The sequence below is a fragment of the Dryas octopetala genome, chromosome 5 (assembly GCF_963921425.1).
Source record: "Dryas octopetala chromosome 5, drDryOcto1.1, whole genome shotgun sequence".
NCBI lineage: Eukaryota > Viridiplantae > Streptophyta > Magnoliopsida > Rosales > Rosaceae > Dryas > Dryas octopetala.
Genome location: NC_141370.1, coordinates 7,234,934 through 7,248,924, shown reverse-complemented (window position 1 = coordinate 7,248,924; position 13,991 = coordinate 7,234,934). Strand labels below are relative to the sequence as shown.

General features: G+C 39.3%; 2 protein-coding genes across 2 annotated transcripts; one reads left to right on the top strand and one right to left on the bottom strand.

Annotated features, from left to right (window-relative positions):
* Nucleotides 1-3,281: 3,281 nt before the first annotated feature.
* Nucleotides 3,282-7,261, top strand: LOC147283890 (Tetratricopeptide repeat (TPR)-like superfamily protein). The gene is made up of 4 exons (XM_086244804.1): nucleotides 3,282-4,241; nucleotides 5,077-5,223; nucleotides 5,461-5,541; nucleotides 6,620-7,261. The coding sequence occupies exons 1-4, from the start codon at nucleotides 3,540-3,542 to the stop codon at nucleotides 6,803-6,805; spliced, it is 1,116 nt and encodes a 371-aa protein (XP_086100930.1). The 5' UTR covers nucleotides 3,282-3,539; the 3' UTR covers nucleotides 6,806-7,261.
* A 5,469-nt stretch (nucleotides 7,262-12,730) lies between these two features.
* On the bottom strand, nucleotides 12,731-13,689 carry LOC147283889 (uncharacterized). Its single transcript, XM_086245614.1, has 4 exons — nucleotides 13,627-13,689; nucleotides 13,421-13,522; nucleotides 13,258-13,338; nucleotides 12,731-13,168 (listed from the first exon to the last, which is right to left on the bottom strand). The coding sequence occupies exons 1-4, from the start codon at nucleotides 13,687-13,689 to the stop codon at nucleotides 12,731-12,733; spliced, it is 684 nt and encodes a 227-aa protein (XP_086101740.1).
* Between the last annotated feature and the right edge of the window lie 302 nt (nucleotides 13,690-13,991).

Sequence of the window (13,991 nt, the reverse complement as noted above, 5' to 3'; positions counted from 1 at the left end):
CCTCCGAGCTTCAATCCGAGCCGACCTGCGCTCGCCCTCCGAGCCCCCACCCTCCGTGCAGCACCCCTCCGGCCCGAGCCCTTCAGTCCGACCACAGCCCCGGATCCGACCCGAGCTCACCTGTTCCAGGTCCGGCCCGCGCACGCACCAATCCGGCTCGAGCCCTTCAGTCCGACCCGAGCTCCCTTGCTCCTCCACCGACCCGAGCAAGACTCCGACCCCCCCTTTCTTTTCCTGTTCTATTTCAAAACACAGCCGCCCCCTATATTTGGTTCTACTTTAAAAAACAAGGGGGGCAGCTCTCTCTCTCTCTCCAAGATAGTCACGCACAAAAAAAAAAAAAAAAAGGGGGGGGGCAGCTCTCTCTCTCCTGCAATGGTCACAAAAAATCCAAAGGAAAGCACAAAAAAAAAAAAAAAAAAAAAGAAGAGGAAAAGTGAGGATGTGGAATCCTTTATATTTGGGCTCTACCATTTCATGCAAGATTTTCATTTACAAAGGGCGACATCCCACCATTAAAATCGGACGAGGTTTACTGGGATTACATGAAGTGTCTACTGCTCGGAATACAGGGTGATCAGAGATTAAAAAAAAAAAAAAAAAAAAAAAACAAAGGGATCTTTCATATGTAACCCCCAAGCTTTCCTGCAGTACAGCTTTTCTTGCTAAGGAACTTGGGGGACTTCTAGACAGTAGCTTAAGCAGGAACAAGTGTGTGGTTACTTGTCGTTCTGCTCGGACTCTTTTGTGTACAAAGTTCCCAACCAAGAAGTATTTTTTGCTCGGAAACTTGGGGGACTTCTGTTCGTATGATTAATCGTCTGGGCATAGCGACAAGTCACACAAGGCCTAACACCATGCGGTTTGGGCCTAGACCCAAAAGACTAAGCCCTTCCTGGGCTCCTAGCCCATGATCTACTAGGCTCCGGCCTCCTAGGCCACGACCTCCTAAGCTCCGGCCTCCTAGGCCACGACCTCCTAGGCTCCGGCCTCATAGGCTCCGGCCTCATGGGCTCCGGCCTCCTGGGCCCCGGCCTCTTAGGCTCCGGCCTCCCAAGCTCAAGCCTCTCGGGCCCCCGACCCGTGTCAACTCACTCGGATCCTCGAGACCGGTGCCACGTGGCGCTCCTACAGGGCAAGTCACCACAAAGGACACGTGTCGTCACCGGATTGGTTGACACTCTTCCAAAGGTACTATAAAAGAGGTACCTTCTTGTCACAAAAGGACAACTGAAATCATTATTATACTATTCACTCACTCTGCTCTCAGATCTCTCTGAACACTGACTTGAGCGTCGGAGGAGTTTTGGCCGGCACCACACCGGTGCCCTTCCCGCTCACTTTTGTGTACCTGTGCAGGGTGCTTTGGATATCATTCTCTCTCATTACTCACCAGTCGGACCCAGCTACCCGTTCCTGCCCCACTTCGACGTGTCATCCGCTCATTGGTGGGTCAACGGGCCTACGTGGTTCGACTCGACGTTGACTGCTCTACCATTTTTGAGCATCAACAGATGTTTCCATTAGACTACAACTGGGGTTATTTTGTTTCCACTTTTAATCTGAGTGGACAGTATATGATAGAAATCTTAATCTGCTGGTGATTTAATCTACTTTCTCTAGCAAGTGGCTCGAAAATAGATGACAACAAAAGTTGGTAATTAATCAATTAGCTAAACCACAACAGGAGGTACAACTGAGCCAAACTAATGCTCACAAGCTGCTCAATGAGGCTTGGCTCAAGATTGTTCAATCAACTAAATAAGCCGAATTGAAGCATATATTACTTAAGGTCAAAAAGTCAAGCATCCGACCTTTGTCATGCTCAGCTCTTTAGGCTCACAAGCCATCCATAACAGCCAAGTGTTACTTCATAGAGTTTAGAACTTAACACAAGATTCCAAACACTAGAACTCTTTAACCTTGGGAATAAAGACCCAACAAAACTTGGAAGTTCATCTGTTCAGTAGTCCCACATTGGATACAAAAACGAAGCTGCAAGGTGTCTTCTATGTACATGTAACTAGCTCTACATTCCCCTTGAACTTTAACCTGCCCAACACCTAATTTATTTCCAAGCCTTATGCATACTTTGCCACAAGAAAAACCACCAAAACCCTAATTTCGAAAATCTGATCCCACAATATAAGCATCTGTAGGCAGGAAATGATAACAATGTCCTACTTCTTTTGGTCGAGGCAAGGTTGACTCACTCTCCTCAGATGCAATAGCGTATAGATATTTGTGGAATTTCTTCATAACTTTTATAAACAAAGACAATATTTGCTCCCTTTTCAAACTTTCCATCAGCCCCTACATACATGAAGTGAAAATGACACCACTGAAGGCAAAATGTTGTACACTATACACATGCAACACAATGTAGTAGTACAGCATGGCCAATTGACATTGATAGAGAGATAACTCATTAGAGTATCTGTAAAACCAACACTAAGATCGATGATCAGAGGGGGGGAGGTAAAGCTCAAACATCATGAGCCGTGAGTGCATGTTCACATGTATCTAACTGGTAACATAGACTGCATAGTCACAAAAATCACATGAACAAGTAGAGAAACAAACCTCAATATAGGAGATATTTTGACCTTGTAAACCCATGCAGAGCAAAATGGAAGCCTGGACATATGACAATGCCACTGGAAGTTTCTCTTGGAAATATAAATGTGAAAGGATTGGAACGAGATCCAAAATCTGTAAAAAGAAACATAACTGTACGTAAGACATATACATATGCAACATTTAGCATGATTTCCACTGGTGAAATATTCTATCATGGTCTAAACACAGGTAGCGTCAAGTTGTTCTATTATAGAAAATGGATGAAAATAAAATAAATCATCTCTCTCTCTCTCTATTACAAATTAGAGAGAGAGAAACAGTGAGCTTCTAATCTCCTTAAGAAACAGAGAAAAATCTTTAAATTTTAGAACAATAAACAGCATTACAAGCTATATGTAATAACCTAATTTTTTTTAAAAATAAAAATTTTGTTTATTAAAATAATTACTTGTCTTTATACTTACTTATACTTAATTACTTATATTATTATTTATTTATATTTATATTTGTGTTTACATTTTAATTATGTTATAGTATATTATATATAAACTTATTTTATATATAATTCTATTTATAAAAGAAAAAACAACAAAAAGGAGGGGGGAAGCTGCTGGACGTAAGTGTCAAGTGTTAAGTGTGTGTGCGTGTGGCTGGGAGTTAAGTGTGTGTGCGTGTGTGCTGGGCGGTCGTGTACTGGTGTGTGTGTTTGAAGTCTGGGTTTGTTAAACAGAGGAGGAGAAAGAAAACACAGATTACCCGAGAGAGTCCAGCAGCCACTCAGGCTTTTCATCAAGCAGGTGGTGGGCGACTGGGCAGCGAGGGGTCACCGGCCAGAGGTCAAGGGGTCGCCGTCCAGAGGTTTGGGGGGTCACCGGCAGCTGAGAAAGGTGGTTCACGGCTAGGAGATCCGGCGTTCGGTCCCAACGTGCATCCACCCACCACTTGAATTTCTCAGCAAGATGGGTTCCTTAAATGCTTTCTCTCTTCAACCCAAAACAGAGCGACCCAGTACCAAAATTCTAACCTATAATCTCTGGTACAACTACAAGTCACCCGGACCCCCATTCCTCAATCCTCAATATACACAAAAGCCACTTACACTTCCATTCAAATTCCTCTCCTCCCAAAATCCCTCTATTTCCAACCTCCTCACACACTCCTCTTACTCACCCTCTCCCCCCATACCCTTCTCTAAACTCTCAAATACCTCCTGTGCTCTCCAACCCCACAAAAATTTATCAAGAATTTTGTTAAAAAAAGTAGTGGGTTTTGTTATAGGGTCAGTTTTGTTGGTTGGGTGTTTCAATGTAAGAGCAGCTGTAGCACTACCTGCTCAAACAAGCAGTTCCAGTGCAAATTTGGAGGAGAAGATAGAGACCCAGGAAGGGAAAAGTGAGCATGAGGAAATGTATGAGAAAATTTTGGAGGAGGACCCCAGAAATGTTGGGGCTTTGAAGGTGGTTTTGTATGGGAAAATGAGGAGAGGGAACACCAAGGAGGCTGTCAAGTATGTGGAGAGGTTGATTAATGTGGAACCAAACGAGGTCGAATGGCGGCTTTTGCTAGCTCTTTGTTATGAGATCATGGGGCAACTGTGTACTGCTAAAAAATTGTTTCGGGAAATCTTGGAGGAGAGGCCTCTTTTGCTCAGAGCTTTGCATGTATGCTTCTTGGACTTTTTCCCTTGTAAAGAATTATTGTTGTTGGAGTCTTTGATTAGGTAGACGTTCTTTCTATGCTTGTATTTGGTGGTTTGATATGTATAAACTGACATAGCCATTAGAACTCAAAATTGAAGGATTGACAATATGACATTGATGGTGGACGAATCAAACATTGAATTGGCTGAGTGTGAGTAGAGGGTTTTATATTTGGCTTCTCAGCATTGTACTTATTACAAAGTCTGTGTCTTTGGCTTCTATTGGTAGTTCATTTCATATTTCTTTTATTTTATTTCTAATTCACTTTAAGTTTAGGCTGTTTAGCTAGAAACAACTTTTATGACTGTGCTTGTGCGCGCTTCCGTCTCTGTCTATTTCCTGTTAAGAGCTTATTCGCATTCTGTCTCATCATGGTTTTGGTTAAAAGTTCAAGACTACTTTATGAGAATTGAGAATGCCATGCATGTTTTGCGCATTGATCCCCTAGGTGGGATTTTCATAGAGTTCCCAAGTACCTTGCTTTTTTTAATGGCAGATGCGTCATTTCAAGGGATATATGCACGTCACTAATCAATTGTGTGCAAGGAAATCAAAAAGTGCCCAAAATGTTAAGCTTCAGTAGACAATTCATTTGTTTTATCTCATGGTACCTAGTTGGGTGGTTCCAACTTTGACTGCATTACGTATGTGGTATAAATTAATCAATCATGATCATTTATAGGCAGTATGTTTGTATTACATTATGCATTTTTATATGTACAGTAACACTTTATCTGTCGAAATTACATGTCTTTGCCTGAGAAACTTAGAACTTACTGCTCTCCTCTTTCATCAGGGTCTAGCATTGGTTATGCACAAAAACCGTGAAGGTCCAGCTGTTTTTGTGATGCTTAACAACGCTTTAGAAATTGCGCAACGTGAAAAAAGAGTCATTGAGGAGAGGAATATAAGAATTCTGATTGCACAGATGCATGTTGTAAAGGTAACTCATAATCAGTCCATCCTTTCATTTCCTAAACCCATTGACTGGAGGGTGGGGGTATTGGATGTCCTATGAAAATTATCACTCTATTAAGTGCTTGGAATTGTATTTAAAAGATTTTAAAATTGAATTGCTTGTAGATAAAAAATTATTGTTAATCTATTGCCACATAGGTTAGTGAAAATCACAATAAATATGGTTTTTTATTTGTGATATTTATAGGTTTATGTCTTCTAGGGACAATTGGAAGAAGGCTTGAATAAATTTAGAGATCTGGTCAAAGAGGATCCTCGAGATTTTCGGCCTTACCTTTGCCAGGTGAGTTCATGTTATTTCACTTGCTGCTGCTGGTTAGACTTTGATTTTCATTAAAATAATAGTTGACTATCATCCCAACAACTTAAGCTTTTATTACCATGTTAACAGAACAAGAGATCCTAAGTTCAAATCCCTGCAATTGCAACCTCCCAATTTATGTTGAATTTTACATGTTGGGGCCTCTAGTGGTATAGAGAGTCCCATGTCTGAGGAAAAATTTTGGAATATAAAACAGTGGTTGGCCCATGTCCTAACAACTTTAGTTTCTAGGAATAATGGAAAAATCAACAAAACTTAACATTTCTAATATGATAAACCTCCTTTCTCTTAGTGACTGATAGCTATTATGCTTGATGTACTTGTAATTTTCCTGTTGGTTATTTTAGTTTAAACAGTCTGTCACCTAGGTGGAATGGAGCACCTCAACTTGTGTTTGTCTGCATTACATTTGTTAAGACAATAGATTTAGTAGCAGGATTGATTAGTGTTTCTAGAAAGACACTCCACCTAGTACGTGTTGCTTGGTGCCTGTGTTACCCAAGTCTGTTAGGAGTTTAGATAGCATATTGTCTTTTCAAAATCAAGGACGAAATATTCCCTTAAAAATGCTACTCTGCCCATGTGTCAGTATAGAGTCTCTCTCGCGCAAAGATTAGTCTACTAAAACACAGAAGTTCTGAGCATAGACAAGTCATGCTTTTATACCAGTTTGAGGAATTATTCTGCTTTCTTTATGGTAAATGGTTCTTTTCCAAGCATACCATGTATTGCAACTTGTTTTTCACGTAATAAGATATTTACTTACCATTTTGCATGAACGGAAGAGGTGGGTTTTAGTTAGCTTTAAAAGTGCAGGTTGCAATTCGTGGGACACTGGAATGATGGAATTGTTTTTTGCTCCAGGTCTTAAACCAAAAAATAAAAGAGAGAAGAAAATAAATACCCCCAAGTGTTCTCAGAAAGTTTGTTGATCTGTGAGAACAGTGTTGATTGCATACAACTAAGGTGTTTAAACAGACTAAAAAAAAAAATGTATTTAAAGGCACAATGATTACTAAATATTGGAAATTTGTGGCAGGGAATTATCTACAGTCTACTTAATCAAAAGAAGGAAGCTACAGAGCAGTTTGAAACATATAGGGCCCTTGTTCCTGAAGAATTTCCACAAAGGGGATTTCTTGATGATGTTGTGTTGGCAGCCAAAACCAAACCCGGGGAACAGTTTCAGAAGGAGTTTGATGCTGAGTTTTCATACCGGAAGTAATGCCAACAATTCTTTCCTCTGGGATATGCACCATTGGGGTGGGCACAGTCCGGTTCAGCTTGGTTCACCCCTGAAATCATGAATTGGACCGGAGATGCCTAGTCAGTTCGGTTTGGTTCTAAAAATAAAAAAATATGAGAAAAAACCAAACCAAATCAAACCAGATCATTCAGATTCCGGTTCGGTCCAGTTTTGGGCCCCAAGCAATTTGTTTTTTTGGGCCTAAGCCCAATAAATTAGTAAATTACTAGAACTTCCTGGCAAAAAAAGAAAATCAAATTATTAGAACTTGACCAAAAAATTAGCTGGTTGAACCAGTTTTTGAGCCCAGCCATTTCTATTTAAATACTAATTGATGAGAAGTGGCCAAAAAAAAAAAAATACTAATTGATGAGTACTAAAGTCTTGGTCGCTTTCTTGAGGCCCCTTCTGTGAATCCTTGTATGCAGTTAATGAGTATTGGCAAGAGCCAAACTAGATTCATTATGATAGTACTGAATTTACTCGCAACACACTTCTCCGTGTGTGAGGCAAGGCTTCCGACCTTTGCGTGGGTGTGCCACTATTCGACTTGGAGTAGCCGAATAGAAAAATATGCAATTAAAAATTAATGAAAATAACTTTGTAGCACCAAATGAAAAATATAACCTCTAAAATTGATTGAATGATAGAAAAAGGAACGGAAAACCTATCTAGGTTCTTGCATATGATCAACTAAGACTTTGGGCATGAACGACAAAAAAATAAATAAAAATAGAGCAACACAACTTAAAAAGTTGACTAGGCTCATTTTAATTCGGTCTAAAATTTTTCTAAATTATAAATTTCTAAATTTTGGGATATTACAAAACGACATTGTGGGGATTCTATTGTTAGAGTTCCTAGTTAGTTTGGGAATATTGGTTAATATAGAAAAAGAGAAGGATCTATGATGCTCTATTTGGACAGGGACCCTCATACAATATTTAGAGAAGGATCTATGATGCTCTATTGGTTCATAGTCGGGTGTATGGACGGCGACCCCTCCTCTTTGGACAGCGACCCTCACGGCCTCACTTTTCTCAGGCTGAGAGAAGCCGCCCACTGTTAGACTGGGTCAAACCAGTTCAATAGCTAGCTTAATTTCTTCCTTTTTTTTTTTTAATATGTTTGTTGCCTAGCAAAAAAGACGTTGTTTTTGGCCAGGCTTTTTTTTTTTTTAATTCATGCTAAAAAAAAGTCGTTTTGAGCTAGAACTAGAAAAAAAAAAAAAAAAAAAAAAAAAAAAAAAAAAACTCTTCAAAACTTATTAACACATATGTGTGCAGTGTGCCCCTTACTCAGTCACTCTCATTCCCTTCCTTAATAAAACTTCCCTAAACCCACACCACACACACCCAACCCACTAACCCAGCCTCTACCATTGGAACAACCTGCCTGGTCCCTAAAAGTCCAGATTTTGGCGGAGCTTCTTCAAGTTAGGGTTTTTTGAGGTTTGATTTTGGGTTTTTAGGGTTTTGGTATTGGGTTTTTTTTTTTTTGGATTTGGGATTTTCAATAATTTGGAGTTCATGCTCTCTAGCAAGTATAGAATTTGGGTGTTGCTCTGTAAAGGAAGTTCATATAGTCCTTGAAATTATTCACCGAATGCTCAAAAAATGTGAAAGAAATTTGAAGCTGCAAATTTGGTACTAATTGTTGGGTAAATTGTGTACTGTTTTTAAGCTGCAAGGTACTCATAAATGAGTACAAGCTTGTACTCACAATCAATCACATGAGTGCATGATGGGCCCCACTACCTTCTTTCTCATGGTGGTGGACCTCATTATGAGCTCATGTGATTGGTTATAAGAACAAACATAGTACTCATTTTTAAGTACCCAAGTATTTTCCATTACATAAAAGGGATAATTTAACAAAAGGACTCATAATATACTTATTGTTGAAGTTGAAGATATGATATTCAATTTGTTCCAATTAAGAATCTCAAACTTTTTATTTGGCTCAATTAAGGATTTTCGATCAAAAATCCCAATTTTGAGCGAGCAAAAACGTCTCCCCACCCCCACCTCCTCCCTTCTCCAGTCATCAGCAGTCCCTACCATCGGCGACCCAGGCTCGACAAGAACTACTCTCCTCCCACAAATTCGATCATCGACGACATCAACGGCGGTATGTTCGTTGATTGAGGTGCCCACCCAAGAGTATTCTGACTATAAACCACATGCATCCGGAAGGAGTCTGCGGATGTTTCCCCTTCTAATATATGTAGATAATATATTAAGTTTTTGGGAGTTGGAAGGAAGATGAATGTTGTTTGATTGAGGACCAAGTTTCCATGGATCAAATGGTTTCCAAGGTTCAAATGGATTCCAACTCTCCATTGATGGATAGGAGCACTGGTTATACTGTGCGGTGTTTGGACCCAAATAATATAGATATCATGTATCTATCTTCCAATTACAATATTGTGATGTGCAACATTCTTGGAAGAACAGTAGAGATAGCTGCAGATGTTCCAATGGTTGATTCTGATTGTCTTTGGACATGATTCTACACATTTGTGCTCCCATTGTGGCCTACAACAGTTCCTACACTAGTGGGGATATATGCTTGGAAGCTGCATAAAGAAGACATCGCGAGAAGTGCAATGCATGCAAATAAAGGGGCGGTGATTGCTTCAGTTCCAAAGAGAGAGACTGGGGGAGTTGGGAAGAAGAGTGTGGGTGGTGCTAAGCTGGGGTTCGATAATGAGAATATACTTGAAGTTTCTTGGTTAAGTGAAGATTACACAGCAAAGAGGTTGAGAGACTTGTTCTCCAAGTTCGGTGAGGTGAAAGATATTGTCATCAAGGGTTATAAGAGTGGTTTGGCCCAGTACTGTCATGTTTACACTTTCTTAGTTTGACTTCTTTTTTCCTAATGCTGTAGTTACTTATCATAGGTGTTATTAATTGTAGGTTGTGGCAACAAGAACTGTGTCTGGTGATCTTTCTAACCCGTGGTTGGTTCTGCCTGTTCAACCAGTTTCAGTCACAATGGCTCCAACAGCTCCGAAGTCTGGTGAACCTGATCTTGGGGTCGGCTTTCAATCATTTGAAGATGCTGTTAATTTTGAGGAAACTCCAATAGGTTTGACTTTGGTTCAACCATTCTTCATTGGACTTGGTAAATTTAAGTCACTAGCTTGACATGTTAATGTCACTAACAATTAGCGTACCGGAAAGCTTCAATGAGGCCTCTTTTCTTATCATAGAAAAAGTTCTCCCATTATTTTAGGGAAACTTAGAGTTTCAATCTATTTTATGAGTCTTTCTTAGACTAAGACCGGTAGTGATTTAGGGTTTTTAATTAAGTCCTTTTATTTTTTTTTTCTTTAACAACTTTATGTTAGGTTTTTAACTCCAAGATTTTTGGTTTCGCTCAAAATCTCGGAGTTAAAACCTAACATGTAGCCTCTATAAAACCCACTCTACACCCTAGGAGGGGAAAAACCCTTCAAATTGGGGGAAATACCCTTCAAATCGGAGAATGACTTTATTATGAATTAAAAAGATTTTCTTATAAATTATTATGAATTAAAATAATTTTTTTATAAATTTTAAAACACCCCCGGTCTCCATCTAAAAACTATTTTTTTTAAAGGATCTAAGTCTAATTATCTCTTATTTTTACTGTGCTGTTGCTGTTGCATTTTTGTATTAAACGTTTTTGTTCTACAATTTTACAAATTAACCTTTTATCAGCTTTGAAAGAATTTGGTAGTTTCTCTTATCAAAGAAAGAAAAAAGGGATGTAGTAGTTTTAAGGCAATCAAGTTGGTTTTTCTACTGTAGGCTGCGCAGAAGCAAAAATGATTCAGAAGCATGAAAGGATGATGATACCAAAAGCACTATAAGCAGAGTTGGAATATAGAAGGGACTCAGAGGGGCCACAGCCCTGCAAACTTACCGTGTAGAGTGGGATGAACTCTTACTAATGTCATTATTAGTGCCTGGATTGCTCTGGCTTTAAAGGGACCAAAGTATATAATTTGATTCTCATCTTTGTAAAATTGTACTATTTGTGTGAAGTTGCTGTTTTATTTTGTCTTTACCGTCATCCAAACGTGTAAGCTTGATTTTTAGAGCTAAAATGACAATGCCTTATAAAAGTTATAATTCAAATGACCATATTATTAGACTATACAAAGAGTTATTCCAAATTATAACTCAAATCTTTGGAGAAAAGAGAAGCATACATTTGACTGGTTTGTATCATACGCACAGTAAGAACTAATGCCATATGATATGAAGTAACACATGCTTTTACATTGTCTTAATTCTCTTGCCGGTACACAAAAGCCTTACTGAATTTTCTAACTCTACAAAGCCCATTTACGAGAATGCTATAAGTAACATGGTTGGGTTCACGTATTAATCAATATTCGATTGATTGGTCTGAGGTTATCGACAAAAAAAAGTCACTTCTTTTCTTTTTGTCCAAGTTACTTCTTTTTTTGTCCAAGTTTCTTCTCTTTTTGTCTAACATTCATCAATTTCACCAGCTTACACAAGTGCATCAAGCATGCAATTATATGTGTAAACATTAGGTGTCAAACCTTTCTGCATTAACTCTTCCATGATTAGAAAAGCTTCATCAATTCTGCCCGCTTCTCAAACCCATCAACAAGACTACTATATATAAGTTATTCAATTCTACTCCTTTTGACTTTGCTTCTTCAAAAAGTATGTATGCTTCATCAAGCCTATCAATCTTGGCAAGTTTATCAATGACAAAACCATAAGTAATTAACAACAGTGGGTTGGTGACCCTTAGTTTTCATTTCCTACAGCATCTGGTAAGCTTTATTCACCTTTCCACATTTGCAGAATCCATCAATGATGGCATTATAAGCACGGGTGTCCAAAACACAGCCTTGGTCCTTCATTTGCTATTTCAGCTTCGTCTTTGTTTTTGTTTGTTTCGTGAGAAAATGTAGGTGACAAAATAGAAAATAGTTGCTCATTCTGAAGGAATGGGTACTTGTAGACTTGTAGTTTCTTACACTTGTGCCTCCTTCGTCTGAAATTTTTAAAAATAACATGAATTAATGAAAAAAAATATATAGAGAACTTGAAACAAATAATAATAACAAGATGAAAAGGAGGTAAGTCTTGTAATCATGTCAATCGCACTAAACACTAGATAGTTAATCTAACTTGAAATACAAAAAAAAAAAAAAAATACATAGCCACTACAAGAGAAAAGGGTTTGGGAGAGGAACGAAATTCGTCGTCCAAAGCAGAGAGTTTCGTCGCCCAAACATTTGGGCGACGAAATTGGTTCGTCGAGCGTTTGGACGCCCAAAAGGTGACGCCCAAGAGTTTGGGCGACGAACTCGTAAATTTCGTTGCCCAAAGACACCTAGGGCAACGGATATTTTTCGTCTCCTAATACATAAAATTCGTCGCCCAAAGCATGTTTAGGCGACGAACAAATTTCGTCGCCCAAAGCTGGTTTGGGCGACGAAATTATCCGTCGCCTAAACAAGATTTGAGAGAGGAATAACTAATTTCCTCGCTCGAACGTGCTTTAGGCGACAAATATCCTTATTCCTCGCCCAAAGCATGTTTAGGCGACGAACAAATTTCGTCGCCCAAACATTCTTTGGGCGAGGAATAAGGGTGTTCGTCACCCAAACCATCTTTGGGCGACGAAATTTGTTCGTCGCCTAAAGATGGTTTGGGCGAGGAACAAGGTAATTCGTCGCCTAAACCTTCTTTGGGCGACGAACTAAATATATTTGATTTAAAAAAAAATTTTTATTTAAATTATATATATGAATTTAATATTTTTTAAAAAAATCTTTATTTAAAAACTATATAAAACAAAATTAATAAATTTATATATCCAAAATATCCATACAAAGTATAAACAATTTAATTAATACATACATACAAATAACTAATGGCCCCCTAGGTCAGTAGCATCATCGACACCGGTGGAGGAGTCTGGCATGCACTGGTCAATGTTGGGCGGCAGCACAAACCCAGGTACAATCCTGGCCAACTGGCCAAACATCTGCTGCATCTGCTGCACCTTACTCGTCAGCTCCGCATATGCCGCTCTCGATTCTTCTAGTTGACCCTTCAACAGCTGCACTTCAGTGGTCAGGTTAACTAATTCTGCAGATGGCTGAGATGGAGACCCGGCGCTGAGATCACGAACCCGACCCGCTCCCATTCCGCGTATCTCCCTACCACGCCTAACACCCAGTGTCTCCGTCATAATACGAAGACCGGCATCGCGATCGGGGACTGAGATCGACTCCAACGGAGTGTCCGGAGGGTACTGGCTAGCCACCTCCTCCAAATAACTCGCCTTCTTGGCGAGCATCTCAGCCTTCAAAATATTATACACAAGTTAGGAATTAGGAAATCAAATACAAATATTTAAATTTGTGAAATAAAACTAAAATATAAAAAACTAACGTGCTTCGCCTTGCCCTTGTCGTTGCCGGGTCGGGCATAAACATCCCCGTAGTTGTCGACCTCCGGAAATTGCGAACCAGCCTGAAAAAGAATGTAATGTTGACAAAAACTCAAACAATACTAAGGAATATATATATATTAAATTAAATAATATATAGCGCACCTGACGATACGACTCCACCCGGTATGAGAAGGGCATGGAACCACCATGATGATCAATCCTTGCGGGCGCTTTCCGGTTCTGAAGATTGGCATTCGACTTCCTCTGCTAAATATTAAGCAAATTGTAAATGCACATATTAGTGCATACACAATAAAGGAATAACATAAGAAAAAATAATTTTGAAGTCCTAAAATGATATAACATACCAAAAATTCCGAACTCTGAAAATGAGTGCACAACCACTGCCACTGATCAAGCCGAGCTGCCATCTCCGGAGGAGGGCTGGCCAATGCCTCAGCTGCCGATCCAAACATGTTATATTCTCTGTGTAGCTCGTGCTTCCATTGTGTGTAAACTTTTCTCAATAACTTCTCCATATACCTAGCTACATCCGGATCCTCCATCCGAATGTCATAGTTTACCTGAAAAAAATGCAATTATCAAATTGTTAGAAATGATCAAATTAATCATTTTATATTAATCGAAATATACTCACAGAAATGGAGCCCATAATGCTCCTCTTGATGGCGTCATCAACCTTTTCCCAACTGGGGAAAAGCATGGGGCATTC